Source organism: Leptinotarsa decemlineata, unplaced genomic scaffold, assembly GCF_025532065.1.
Source record: "Leptinotarsa decemlineata unplaced genomic scaffold, Ldec_3_MD MMD2_tig00026340_RagTag_RagTag, whole genome shotgun sequence".
NCBI lineage: Eukaryota > Metazoa > Arthropoda > Insecta > Coleoptera > Chrysomelidae > Leptinotarsa > Leptinotarsa decemlineata.
This window is the reverse complement of record NW_027412694.1, coordinates 822655-837981: the sequence shown is the minus strand read 5'-3', so window position 1 is coordinate 837981 and position 15327 is coordinate 822655. Positions and strand designations below refer to the sequence as shown.

At 33.0% G+C, this 15327-nt stretch overlaps 1 protein-coding gene and 1 long non-coding RNA gene across 2 annotated transcripts in view; one reads left to right on the top strand and one right to left on the bottom strand.

Annotated features, from left to right (window-relative positions):
• Positions 1 to 3912, top strand: part of LOC111503553 (uncharacterized) — a 290692-nt gene extending 286780 nt beyond the window's left edge. Inside the window, exons 6-7 of the mRNA XM_074183491.1 lie at positions 2867 to 3591; positions 3672 to 3912. Of these exons, the coding sequence (XP_074039592.1) occupies positions 2867 to 2877 (11 nt within the window). The 3' untranslated portion in view covers positions 2878 to 3591; positions 3672 to 3912. The remainder of the gene's footprint in view (positions 1 to 2866; positions 3592 to 3671) is intronic.
• A 2278-nt stretch (positions 3913 to 6190) lies between these two features.
• LOC141485888 (uncharacterized) lies at positions 6191 to 10879 on the bottom strand. The gene is made up of 2 exons (XR_012467515.1): positions 10316 to 10879; positions 6191 to 8025 (listed from the first exon to the last, which is right to left on the bottom strand). It is a non-coding gene; the product is annotated as an uncharacterized lncRNA (long non-coding RNA).
• Positions 10880 to 15327: the final 4448 nt, after the last annotated feature.

The following is a 15327-nucleotide window of genomic DNA, read 5'->3' as shown; positions in this document are numbered from 1 at the left end:
AAACGTACTTCATGGACAGAAGACGTCTCGACTTTGAATCATTCCACACCAATGTCTGAGGTATGGCAGTCTTTTCATCAGTTCTGACTCCCTTTGTCTACTATGATATAAATTGATTTGAAATCCTTGAAAAAGTCTGTGAAAAAATCAAAAAGATTAGCTGAAAAAACAATTTTATTAAGCAAAAAACTGAAATGACAATGAAATAACTTACAAGCAACAACCAAAAAAAAACAAAAAAATTGAATTAATAAACGAGCTATAAAATTGAAAAATTAATAACGAGAAATGAAAAATAAAAATATAAAATTAAAAGATTCCAAACCAAGTTACTTCACGTTTCCAACTTCACGTTTCGATTGTTAGTATCCACAATCGTCTTCAAGTGATAACTGGACTTATTCCTTCGAAATCTGACTATTTATAGATCATTCGACTGCTTTTACCTATCCCCTCTTTCCTCTCTCCGCTTTATTGGTTTTTGCGGGAGCTGACCATTTGGCGGGAGTTGATCGTGTTCCGCTTGATTAGAGGTTTCCATATGTTACGTATCTCTATACTAGCTAGGCTAAATGCGTTGTTGGACAACATATATGCGGCTTCTTTGAATTTTCTTCTAAACCTTGTGGATGATTTCAGTCTGAGCCCACTTGATGTTATGTTGATGAGTCCAAACATGCTCTGCTATTTCGGATTTGCTGGTTTCTCCTAGCTATGTGTATTTCTTGTGCTTGACAATGCGAACTTTCAATGGCCTCTCAGTTTCACCAATGTATGATTCTCCGTACTCGCAGGGTATCCAGTAAATGCAATTCTTGGTGTCGCAGTCTGCGTTTGATGGCCAGATTTCCAAGAGACTGCTACGGATAGTGTTCCCAGATCTGACGAAGGTTCTGATGTTATACTTGGACCCAATTCTTCCTATCCTTTTCGACAATCGTCTGATAAGGGAAGTACAAGTACTGGTTGGGGCGGCTTCTCTTCTTTGATGAGCTCTTGCTGTCTTTTTGCTGAAGCCTATTCCATCATCACTTTGGAGTAACCATTTCATTGAAGGTCATTTTTGATGATGCCCAGTTCCTTTTCGAGACTTTCCTTTGTATTGCAGAGCCCGAAAGGACGATCTAGTAGTGTCTTGATGATTCCTCTCTTAGTCAATTGATAGTGTTTGGATTCCTGGTTCAGATACTGTTCAGATGCATATCTAATTTCCTGTCAAAAAGATATTTTTCGGTTAGAGTTGATGGTGAATTATCTGAAACCATGACACTCCGCGCGACTCTTTTTCTCATAGTCATGAATATCATTTTAGATGGTATTGAAAAGCCAGTGAGGGGTAATATATATGCAGATGATTCAGTTATATAAGCAACAGGAAAGAATGTGATCACAATACGTACTCAATTACAGAATGCACTAAGATAACTTCAATCGTGGTCTGAACGGACAGGAATTAAGTTCTCAACTACCAAAATAAAATATGCTATACATATAAAAAACGACAGATGGTTCAACCTCTCTTGAATTGAATGATCAGCAACTGGAATTTGTAGACAAAATTAAATTTCTGTTGGAGTTGGAGTAATCATATGTTTAGTTCTTTTTCGAGGTCTTATATGAACAAAACACTCTACTATATATTCAGTGACTCGCAAAAAAAGTTTTTCTTTTTTGTACTTCCTGCTGGTGGTGTAAATTATAGGTATAGCAATTGGCAATAGTGAAAAGTCTCCTGTCATTCATCATCACTCAGAGAGTTTTGATAAAATTTCAGCGTTTGAAAAATGGCAGCACTTTGAGTTGAAGTATTTTTTGTTACTCGTTCGTTATTGTCTCCATGCATGCTTCAACTTTGTTCGCCAAACGAATAAACAAACTACAAATATCCTATCAAACAATACAGGGTGTATGTTTTGTTTTCTTGTGTTACGGAAGATTTTTTTTTATATTTCTTTATTTTAATATCATTTCATTTTTCAATGATGTGGATCTAGCTTGGACCTATACCATATTTTCAGTGTCTTCATCAAAATATGATGATAACCATTTCCATCACATTTATAGCAAATCAGTAAATACTAGCTGCCGTTGATCAAATGAATATGCTATCTAATGGCATGAGGTTCCTCAATGCGTGCCATTTCAAAATAGTAAATTTTTGATGAAATCACCTTTTTTGATATTATTCTATGATTACTGATCTGCTATTAATGTAATCGATGTCATAGTCATCATAATTGCTCAATTAAAGCATTGCGAACGCAAGGCTTTGCCAATTATACGTCCTCAGAGTTGGAAAATAGAATCATACTACATTGAAAAATATTGTCAAAAAAATGTATTTTTCATTTCAACTCTAAATACAAAAAATATGTGCAAAGTGATCCTTTGACAAATATTAAATGGAAGCATTTCCGGTGGAATAACAGTAATAAATACCATGGTTCATATCATGACTATAACTGGAATCAAGAAAATAACACAATGGTTCACAACTGTCATTTTGATAATTGATGCCATATAGTTGAAAGAAGAATTCCAAGAAGAATCATTATATTATACTAATAAAATAATATTCTGAACAAAAAACGTTCTATTAGAATTTTGTTCAAAAGTAAGATCTCAAGCCTTCGATAATTATTTTATCATGTTCTACGTGCTTCAATTTTGATCTTTATATGACTACAAAAAGTTCATATGCATTTTGTTCTGAACAGGATTCAACCAAAGGTTGCATTTTGCCATAATTTTAGTAACCCTTAAATTTTCAAAATACTACTAGGTGCATTCTGCATTCAAATTTTCCGATTCTGTTTCAAGTTTCATAAACGCCACATTAGTCACGAATTTTTTTATTAATTTTCAGATCAATTGTGAAGCAATATGCGCTTTCTCTGAAGGAAAGCTCAAAGATTTATTACTGGTTCATGGAGATAGAGTGGCGATTAAAAATTTCTGTAGAAAAAATTCTTCATCTACGAAACAGAGTTTGATAGAGAGATTGAGATTGAAATTACTGAAAAAAAAGTCTAGTACCTCTCGACAAAAACCCTTCAAATAAAATGCTACAAAACAAAGAAGATTAAATGGTTGTGTATGGGCAAAAATGAAAATAGGTATAGGCAAGTACGAGCAAACTCTAGAGGGGGTACAAGACGTGTCAACGTCCCGAAAATGAGTCGCTGTAGTGAGGTTTCAAGAATAGCCAAGAACTTATTTTTTCCCGAAGATATATCTCCGAGGGGTACTACAAGCGATTTCGAATTAGAATTGATGGACTTCTAGAGCAATTCTGTTGATACAAATATTACCGTTCAGGAAATGTACGATTTGGCCAGCCTACCAACTCTAAGATTTTATGTAGCGGCAATTGAAAGAGAGAAAAATCACGTTAATGAAGAGAATGATTTCATACTAGCATCTCATATTTTCACCTTAACAACGACTAACAGGCCTGGTACCAAATCATCGGCCACTAGTTCTAATTTTGGTTGTACGATCGTCCAATCAGATCCTACAAATGAGGACGAATATATAGAAGAAGACAATCCGACTTCTTATATAAGTAACTTCAGCCAGCAATTTAATGAAGTGAGTACTCGAATTCAAATCCTCATCAATCGGATTAATTATTTCTCATTTTCGTTTATTTTCAATATAGCATGTTTCAGAATTGGGAGTGATACATAAAGAGGTATGGGAACTAGTGACCCATGATATCACAATGATTTTTTTGGGGGATATGGAACAAATTCTCCCAAAATATGAACGCTTTCATGTACCATTTTTTGGGCCACCCTGTGGGCGCCGCAGACATTCTGTTTACAGCTGGACTAAAGGCGCCCGACTTCTGCTGGCTGCTAGCTTCTAATTAGTGATTCACAAAAATACGCCAGAATCTTTACAATTGAGTTTTTTTGCAAAAACGTATTCTATCATTTCGTTTTGTTTTTTTTTTTTCGTCTTCCATTAACCACTACATTTATCACTTTAATTTCTGAAATACCCTGTGAAAATACCTATTTTTACATAACATTTTGGAACCAAAATTGCAGATTTAACATACTTCCATATCGCTGACAACAATGAATGACATCACCACGATTTCTTCAGATGAAATTTATCCAGTTCATCCAAAAACCATTATAGAAACGCTTATTCTTCATCGAGGAAAAGTGTTCGAAGAATTGCTTCACGCTGTGATGATTAGAAAAATTGATCTATCTGTTGTAAAAATAGAAATGATACTATCCAATGGGATGACTGAGCCAGCAGAAGACATAGGAGGTGTCTTACGCGACAGTATTACAGAGTTTTTTGATGAGTTTTATGAAAAATGTACTACGGGTACAAATTTGAAGGTGCCGGTCTAAGGCATGACTTCCAAGAAGAAGAATGAGGGGCAATAGGAAAGATCATAGTGCAGAGTTTTTCAAGTGAACAATACTTTTCAATTCAGATATTTCCAATGTTTACCAAAACCTGTTTAGATATTCCTGTGGAAAATGAAGATGTTTTATCCAATTCCCTGGAATTAATTTCATATTTCTATGTCACATGCTGCTTTGATAAGAAGCGCATTCAATAATCATGATGATGTTGATCTAGTCGACTTTTTTTCAAATAACGATGGTAAATGGATGCCACCAAAAGAAAATTTCAAACAATTAGATCAAATCGCAAGGAAAGAATTGATTCAAAAACCAACTTTTGTGAAAGAATGTATTGCAGTTCATCTCAAAATGCCAAAAGAAAAATTAAATTAAATAAATTTGAAGCATCTCACAAAAATACCACATCGATGTTAAAAGTAGATGAAAATATCTCCTCAAAAAAGTATATATATATGTATAAAAGAATATGGTCGGTCGGTAGCCAAGCGGTTCGGCGTGGGTGATTTGTTCACTCACTCGAATTGACTGCCGTATTGGTCGGTGGTTCAAGCCCTAGTCTGAACGATCGATCTTCACTTGCTATCGTCCAACGCGTGTTAGGAATCACACGTTAAAAGGTAAGACATCGTTAACCCTTAGCTCGCACAAGTTTCGACTTCTGAGGGTTGTGTTCTTAGGGGTGCGACAGCTGGTTAACGGAAAAACAGATTTAAACAGAATAAACAGATGCGATCAAAAAAAAATGATCAGCATTTCTCAGATTCTGTACAGGATCCAATATAGCGAACCATAAAATAAATATACAATTTAATACATCTGATAGATTTTCCAGGCTCCCCCGTAGCACACACTTGATCCAATGTTGTTGAACTTCCTACTACATATGACAATTTCATGACATTCAGAGCAGAGTTAACAGTCTGTTCAGTTCAGATATATGGGTAATGGATATTGTGTGAAGTAATGTCATTTTGGCATTCGACGGATGTTTTCCTAGTGTCTTCCAAATGTTTTTATATGTATATCAAAAAAGCAATTTTGATTTTTTACCACTTCGGTTAGTTTATTGAAAAATTAACATAAAATCACCTCATACCAATAATACTTCAAACAGGAATAATAAACTTATACATTCCATTTCTTATAAATTTCAATACTTTATCAAGTGTTGAAACACTCACCACTTTACTCGATGTTTTTTTTTCAACAACATAATTCGAAATATTTTCAAACAAGGACAGCATATTATGGCTCATTTTTGAGACTACCCTGATGCAAATAAATATTGAAATATTTTTTTTTATGAAATTTGTATCATACCTATTAAGGGTCCTTGAAAATCTGACTTTGTGATGTGTCACACAATTTTGAACGAAAAATGCGTAATTATAATGAGGTGATCAACTTATTATTCTTTCACATAAATAAAAATATGTGCTCACTATTTAAAAAACTTTTTACGTGCCATGCAATAAATATTCGAAACCCCCTAAGTTGCTGTTGTATCGAAAATGTCATCTAAATGTTGTTAGTATATTCTTATCAACAATCGCTTATTTGATACTTATATATACAAAAATTTAAGAATATCAATGTTTCGTCCATTCTAAGAAGGTTTTTAAAGTTTGATTCGAGAAGGCATTCTGAATGATACCATCTAAAACAAATGTCATCATAAAATTAAATTTATATTGTGATGCGATACAAAAAGGAATATTTGAAAGGAAACATCACCTATGATGGATTCCTGAAAAACAATATTTTTCACTTGATTAAACATGTTTTCAGCTGCGTGAATGTTTCGAATGTAACTGGTGAAAAAATACTGACAGTGAATATACAAAAATAATATCGCTTCTGCCTGTCTGTTTCAAACCTTCAAAAGTCTCATCAGGCTGACTAATCATTGACCAATGTTAACCAGAATTCCTTATTAGAATTGAGTTTTATATTTTTGTTTGTATTTTGAGTTTCAAATTTTTTTCAAACTATTGTATGTGTTTTTACAGAATGAACTATTTTCAGTTCACTAAAGTGTTTCATTCGAGTGTTTCAAATTCCATCCGAATAGAAATTCGGGGTGAAATCAAAGTTTTCTGCATGTGATTGCCATGATGATGTAATGATGAAAAAAAGTTAGATAGATCTGCCATGATATCATAAGTTTGTTTAATTGATGACGTATTTATTTGGTGAAAATTCATTTCGAATATCTGTACCTCAGAGGAAAACTATGTTAAGTCCAAATATGGCAAAATTGCATTTGAAATGTTGAGCCCATATACATAAAATCATCTTTAATTCGTTTTTTTTTCATTTTGTCATACTGATTTAAAAAGTTAGACACGTTTGAACTATGTGAAGTCACCCTTGACAATCTCGAAATTGTAAAGTATCAACTCGAATGGTTAGACAGTGACCTAACATAATTGATCAATAAAATCTTCTGATTTCCATTAAGACTCTCATTTGTTACGACCGGTTCCTGTCATGACAAATGAAAGTTTTAGTAGGAATCAGACAAAAATTACTTTCCTTATCCTATATATTATCATAAGTACCAAATTTAATGAAAAAATCAATTAGATTTTATTAAGTAAACGAAGCCTATTCATTTTTTGATTGAAAGTTTGGGAACGATTCTGCTCCAGTTAGTTTGTTTGCATCATTAGATCTCTATGATTTTCCGAAACGAGAAGAGAAAACCCATAATACCTGAGAAATGAACATTGAATCGCTTCGAAGAACATACCGACAGTATTAGTTACCATTGCAAACTGCATTTCTACATGACGTTCAAGATATGAATGTGTAGAGTATTCTTTCAGGATGTTTATAAATTTCTACTAGAAATTTCTCCAGTTGTAATGAAAAACTGAATTTTAGAAAAGTTTTGATAAGGAAGTGAAAATATTACTGCTCAGATTAATTTATTATACTAAGAAACTAATATTTTGGTGGAAGTCGACTTTCTCCTACTAGTACGGAAAGCATTCACTTTTTGAAAAAGGTACTAAATAATATCAATGCATAATTACCAATTATTGATTTGAAACTTATTGAAATAACGTAAATAATTCACTTCTGAGGTTGATGTATAAATCAATTATAGCATAAGGATCTGAGGACCTTGTGTAATTATTTTTTTTCATCAAAATTTATCATAATTTCCAAAAATCTTCTTCACAGGCTGTCCGGGGATATGTACACTACGACGGAACAGGTTTAAAAGCGAATGATGGAATCTTGATGAGGTAATCCGTAACTTCATAAAGGGAAGGCATCGCATACAATATACTTGGTCTCCCTGCTGGAGCAATAACATGGTATGAGAAAAATTGAACCAATTGACTTGTTCAAAAATGATCCATCAAATAAATTGTCTTCTATCAGGGTTTGAAATAAATTCATCCAGTATTGTGCATTATTTTTACGTAAAATAGACAACCAAGATTCTATCCTTTGATTATGCATGCTTTTTCCATACAAACATGGTCCATTTAGCATATACTTCATGAAATACTTTTTGTTTCCTCTTCATTACTCCATTTTCAGTGCCCATATCGGTTCGTAAAGTTCTAGGACATTCTCCGTTGGTCTTCACTGCTTCTGAGAAATATCCTCCAATCACCTGAGAGAGTTTGAATTCATGTGAAAAAATTTGAATCGGCAGCTAAACGAACATCAGAGAGAAATCAACTTGTAGTATTCAATTCTATTGTTTTGATCATGATGATTGTGACGATGATATGATCTTCAAAATTACTAATTTTTTTGAGTGTAAAGAGAAGAGAAATAATAAATTGTATGGTAAAATTCAATGGCATATCGTTGACATGAGCATCTTCAAAAATGTACATTCAACTGAAATATTTGTTCTTGTTTCAATATCAGTTCGAAATGATTATTGTTAAAATTATGAATTGATTCCGAGTTAATAATTTTTTCTAACCTTAGGGTCGCTTGAGGTTGATTCCACTTTCAACCACATGATTTGCCTCGAAAAACCATCTATACAGACATTAGTACAGATAACATAAGGCTTTAATTTATCATATGGATCGACATGTCATAGATAATTTGGACCATTATTGTCGTATTGCCTGTGACGAAGCCGAATTCTTTTGCTCAGTAAACTAAGGAGTTCTCGAACAACTTGCTGTGTTACAATAAAATTGTTCTGTGAGCAACGTAAATGCATCCATTTGTAACCATGAAGTTGACCATAAGTGTTTAATTCGTTTTCTATGAATACCACTACATCTTCAATTCTTGAAAAATGTTGACGTCTGAAATCAGTTTTTTGTGCAAAACATTCAGAAATGTTAAAATTTCTTTATATTGGAATCCTAATGAAAAGTACGAAGCAATAAAATCATAAAAGTCATCATCATTAGCCTGAAAAAAATTTGCTAATTAAGTGACTCATAAATATGTGTAAATTGAGATTAATGAAAAAAAAATCAAGTATCTCGACAGGTTTACTATGTTTATTTTCAAAAAACTTGTTTCTTTCGAGAAATGGTTCTATTGACTAAATTATACTTTTTTGATACCCGAGCTTCCCCAAATTTTTAAATACTTTATCGAGGGAAAACAAGTAAAAATATGAACATACAAATGTGTATAAGTGGCACAATTGTGGACATACCGTGCAATTTGATGTTGTTCAGATAGGTATTCAAAACTTAGAAACATAAAATACATAATCAGAAAGGAAAAGTAAATCTTGTTTCGACGAGAAAATTTGATTAGTAACTTATCTTTTGTTATAATTTTTGTGAATCAAGTTGTATTGGGAGTTTTTTGTATTCCACCAATTACATTTTTAACTAACGATAGTTGTAACTGAAACGATACAATATATTTCATTTCGAGATAAATGTATATCAATGAAAGATTTGAAATATTTACTAGTTGTGAGTTATTGATACTCATATTTCAATTGAAATTTCAATCACACAACAATTTCACAAACCTCCTGTTAACACTAACTTGGAGTAAATTATAATGAACTCAAGAAACCATATTTCTACTTTTGAGTCATAAATTATGACTTTCAAGTCGAAATTATGAGATGAAAGTCGAAATTATGAGATAAAAGTCGAAATTATGAGATAAAAGTCGAAATTAGCAGATAAAATTCGAAATTACCAGACAAAAATCGAAATAACGAGATAAACAAATGATCTGTGGCCCTTCGAAGCTTCCATAAAAACCTGAAACCGGTCGTAAAAATAAAATAACTAGTGGAAATCAGAAAAAAGTGTTTTTTATTCATTTCATTAAAGTAAGACGCACTGAGATATAGAAGGTTTGATGAATGATTAGTTGATATAATTCATGACAAATCAAGTTAAACAAGAAGATGAGAATTTCGAAATGGGAGACCCACAAGGAAAGATATTAGAGCCGTCAATATTTCTCTTGTATATAAAATACCTGTCACTTTTGAAAAGGACGATTAATCTTGTATGTCGTTGATATTATAGTGGTATTCATAAGTTATACAGTTGAATATGTTTCCAGAAGAAGTCACTGTGTCTATCATGTGACAATTTTTGTATTGGTGCAATATCGACCACTTCATCCGAAATAGAAAAAAAGCAAAATAAATACAATATTCAAATACAATATGAACTGAAAGTGTCTCACGACAACCTAATTCTTATAAGCACAATAATAATCAAAGAATTCTGTGTCTTACCAAATTAAAAGTTAATGCAAAGTAATCTGTTTTGTTAGTTTAAATGACGTTATTTTGTATGGGTTTGAATTTTATGAATGAACAAACCATTCATTATTATGGAGAAATAGGTAGGAAAAATGTATGTCTCTTTCTATAATGACCTATTGGCATCTGAAGGGTTTCAATTAACAGAAATGTTTCGCAGAAATACTTTGAAATAGCGTACATTTACCTTCTCAGTTGTCTGTTTGCCAAAATCACTCCCATCAGCGCTATGTTAGCTGCCATACCCATTGTCGCCAAGGCGAATATTAGCGCTGCTTCTGCTGTTCCTCCTGGGTGGCACTGGAAGGCCTTCGTAGCATTCAGACTCGCGTTGGCAACACTGCTTCCAAAGCGCAGGTTCGCGCCTAAAATAGCCACCGCTGAACCTGAATGAAAAATGACGAATAAATTAATTAATTCAATAATTGAAGTCAAAGGATTTTTTGTTTTATAAATAGTCAATCAATAGTGACTCATTTATTATACTTTTCGAATAATAATTTCATTTGTGTCTCACATTTTCCAGTGATACATGAATTCTCATCCATTAAATGATATTATTTAGCATTTCCCCCTCATATAGGGGGTATTACCTGGTTAAAAAGGTATTTTCTATGGCTACTAAAAAAAAAGAGTCAATTATTTGACCTGAATTTTTAAACTTTCACGGCCAGAAGGTAAATTTGAACTTAAGTTATCCGGGCTGGGTAGCCGAGGTCCAATGGAGGTATTACCTCCGAATGTTTCGCACATAACTATAATGGGCATTTTCTGCGGTGGTTTACAACAATGCGTTGCGACTTCCTCGTAGTCTACAGCAAAGAGAATTCTCGTTTTTGACTTCTATGTACCATATAAATCTCCTATAAACGACTTTTTCTATTTAATTTTCAATAATGCAAAAAATTATCATAATTTTTTTTCACATTCAGCACAATTCGTCTAATCTATTATAAAAAAATAGTGCAGTTCATTCAATCAATTTTTTACTTCTTCTGATTGTTGGCATGTGTTGGAACATATTCAATTTCATTTATTGTTTTGTTTCAATCGAGATAAAAGATCCATTTCATCACCGCCAAACATCGAAATATTGGTTAAGCGTCATCCGTAAAGCGTATTTTTTTTAAATAATTCATTATGAAATTGTATTTCTGAAATGTTCATTATGTGTTTTTGTTCCTAGAGAATTATTGATTCAATCTTTTCCCGGCTTCTGTTCAACAATCTATAATCCTGCTATAGAAGGAGAACAAAACATGCCAATTTTTTATCCTGATGAATAATTATTTCATCGATCGGTCTATAATCTGGGCCAATCGAGAACCACTCCGCTTAAATATAGCGCAGGGGCTGATTCGAAACCGATTCTTCAGTTACAGATATACTGATAATTCAACCTCAAAGTGTTGAATTCCGGAGTGGAATTACTTGTTAGGTAAAATCAAAATCTCTGTCGTAGAATGAGAATAATGAAAACACATTTTACAAACCAGAACTGTCCCTCGGTGCACGTTTCGCCAATCAAGTTTGCATCATCAGGAGGTGACTTAAACTTAAGGAGTGAGAATATTTCTCGTTGTTATGAAACCTAATATTCTCATCTTTCTCAAGAAGTGGTTTCAACAATTAGGAACCAGATACCATAACATAACAATTAGACACATTACTGAAGGCTCCAACCCAGTTTCAAGGATGCTAACTTGAAATTAGAGAAACGAGCGGATGAGAGACAGTGTTCTTGTTCTGTTGTGGAAAGTGTTTTTATTATATGGCAATATTGTGATAATAACCAGCAGGTAACAAGTCTCTAGATACGCACGTCAACCCAAGAAAGTAAAAATTAATCCATAATCGGTTTATTTCCAAAATAACAGTAGTATAGGCCGAACAAAGCATTTTCAACTGTGAGAACTAAGTCAATGGTTTCATGTAACTCAATGTTTATATGATTTTAATTGTTTAAGAAAAACTTTCCTTCGTGTTTTTATGAAGTATTTGTTTGAAAAGGGATTATTCCCAGTGTATATCTGAAAGAAACTTTTATGCATGATCTTCACATCTTTGCAAAAACTTCTTCTTCTAATATTGAAATGAGTATAAACTATACGACTTCATTTGGTTATATTTCAGAAAAGTATGCTTCTAGAGAAATTATCTTTTCGGCAAAAGTATAGACGTTCACTCAAATGACCAACACTCACTTTATTGAATTGCTTCAGTCTGCTCTCATTTTGTTTCAAGCTAATAACATTCTCAATTCTTGAAACATCTATCTACACCTTATATTCTCCAAATTGAATAATATACCTCTTTTCAAAAATCAAAATACTCACGATTTATCCTAAAGGGCCCTCATCATTGAAAAAGGTGACTGCATTACAATAAATACTCTTTTTTCTAATGAAAACATTTTTCCCACATCGTATCAGAAATACCGTATCTACGACAGTCGAACTGAAAATACTCTATTTGGAAATACTTCTGGCCCACCGAAGATAACTCACATATTTTTCATTGCTATATAGTCGTAATAGCGACCCGCTCCGGCTCCATACAGGTGCAATACTGATACTAAGTATAAGTTCACCCACCAGAAATTAAAGGGCATGGAGAAACAGTGATGAAAAGGTAATTTTAAAAGGATTTGGAAAAGCTGAATACACTTATTTGAATTAATGAATCGAAGAGGTTTTGTATTAAAGTGTATAATATGGCCATGTGGTTCAGTCAAAGTATCTTATGATACTTTGACTGAACCACATGACCTGAATCCAAAAATGTATTTTCTTGGCTATAAGCCTATTTTGTTTTATACAATTTAAATATTACAATGTACAATTCACTTATCTTGATACTTCCTGTTGCCTGACAAGTGAGCACTGATGATGACAAAAGTCGAAAGCGCTTTGCAAGAATTTTAATATATTATACACTTTAATACAAAACCTCTTCGATTCATTAAGGTAATTTTGTTTTATGGACGCGCCTTTTTTTTCGAAGCTGGCACCCCAGTTGGAATATTTGAAAATTCTTTCTCCTTGCACATCTATAATATGGAACGAACCTACATACAAAATTTCAGCATCCGAAAAAATCCCGATATCGAGAATGAAAAAAAAAATCAAACTTATTCACTCCAAACTTAATATGAAAATGTACCCGTAAACCAATCAGCCCCTTTGCTATTACTCAGCCATTCTTTCTTTTTTCTTCCATATCGTATCGGATTAGGTCGAAAAGAGTAAGTTAGAGAATGATGAACTGTTCTCTCACACCGAATAATTCATTCGAACTATTTTTTTGTTTTCAATAAGTGATGGTCGGAACACCCTTTTCAGGCGAATTACAAAATTGTTTCGTGGACCAGACGAAGGGTTGATGGAGGAAGCATACTGATTGGCAATCTCCGATAATTCATGCAGTTAGGCAGATTTGGGGTCGGTGATCCCATTCAGGTTCAAATCGGCCTTGGCGTTCCTTTTTCCTTCTGGGATTAATAAATTCAACCAAGGAATTCTTGAAACTGGTTAAGCGATTTTAGTGTCTAAGACTTCATTCGCAGACCCTTTGAATGATAAAATAACTGTTCCACATTTATTTTCATATTTATTTATTTATGATATGATATAACATCTGTTAGAAACATCTATTTTTTTTTCCTTAACTATCTGTCATATCTACTAATTATATAAACTATTCGAAGAACAATTTATTGAAAGATATCTACTTAAAGCGCAATGAAGGAGCTATTGCATATGAAAACACGTGTTGTCCAAGTATCGGTCACGTCCATTATAATTATATAATCAGCCTATAACATATTGAATTTTATTGTAAGATAAACGTGATAAACGTATTATTGATTTCATGGGTCCGAGTCAAAAGTCCGAGTCGACAGCAAGCATGTAAACACTTGCTCAGTTATTTGCCGGATAACATTGTTTAGGTGAGAATTTATTCCAAAATGTAGTCTGATAAGCAAGAATTATGGTCAAGGAATGTCCTGTAGAGACGTAGCATCTGCGGTAGGTTTGTAGTTTAGAAAATTTACTCAATGTATATAAAATTGGGAACCATTAACAAAATGGACTGAAACAAAGTCGACAGAAAATTACTACTGCAAGGCATAATGTTTTCGTGTACCAAATAGATAGAAGAAACTTTACAACTTTCCATCTTGAATTGAAACAACATCCGGAAACTCGAGTGTGAAAAGGTGTAAGCTCGAGGTTTATGTTGAATCTGTTGAAATCTTTATAATTTTTGTGTTATCAAGAAAACACCAAAATTGGACAATTGAAATTTGATGAAATATCCTGTTTCTGATTAAACATGAAATTACTTCACGTCAGATGGGGTGAGGTCCAGGAAACCGAGCCTGACTTCGTATATCTGTTTCAAATACAGACGAACGTTAATGTGAGCACATCATGTTGGGAGCAAAATCTCTTTTACTTATGTTGCAACAAATTGTAAGTGGTTGGAGTTACGTTACACTTTGGAAAAGTGACTTCAGAGAGGTTTCTATACTTGAGTTCATGTAGGATGACGTGTCTCCGCATAACAGTAAGGTTCCTCAGGAAATACAACTAGTAGTCGTTCTCGACTGGTATTCGTTATCATCAGATGTAAATATCGAAAATTCATCATTTATTCCTCATTAAAAAAGAATTATGGTTATTCGAAGAAGTTCATGAAATTCTAAAAAATGTATTTGAAGCATTGGAAAAAAAGGAGTACTTTAAAAAAATTTGTCGATTTGATTAGAAGCATGCCCATTGTTTTCTTTATTATTATTTCGTTCACTATAAGGAAGCCTGAACTAACAACTTGATTACTAGGATTGTGAAGATTATGGTAAAAAAAGGTTATTTCACCTAGATAGTTATTTTTTCCGGAAAACGGGGACACTTCATTCACGGAATAAGAGTATTGTTTACTCCGTCCACATGAAGTTTTGCTGAAATATTGATAGTTTTGATATTTTCGAAGATGTGATCGTTCATAACTAATTTGGTTATGTTTTCTGAAACCAGAAAATCATAGTTCAGGATATTCTCAACTTTGATATAATCATTATTTTTTTATGTATAAAAGTTCATATTGATTTTTTCAGTTTTCGACTCTCCAATAAACTTCCGCCATTATTTTATCAATACCTCACAATGCTGCACTAGGTAGGTAAACTGCATTTAC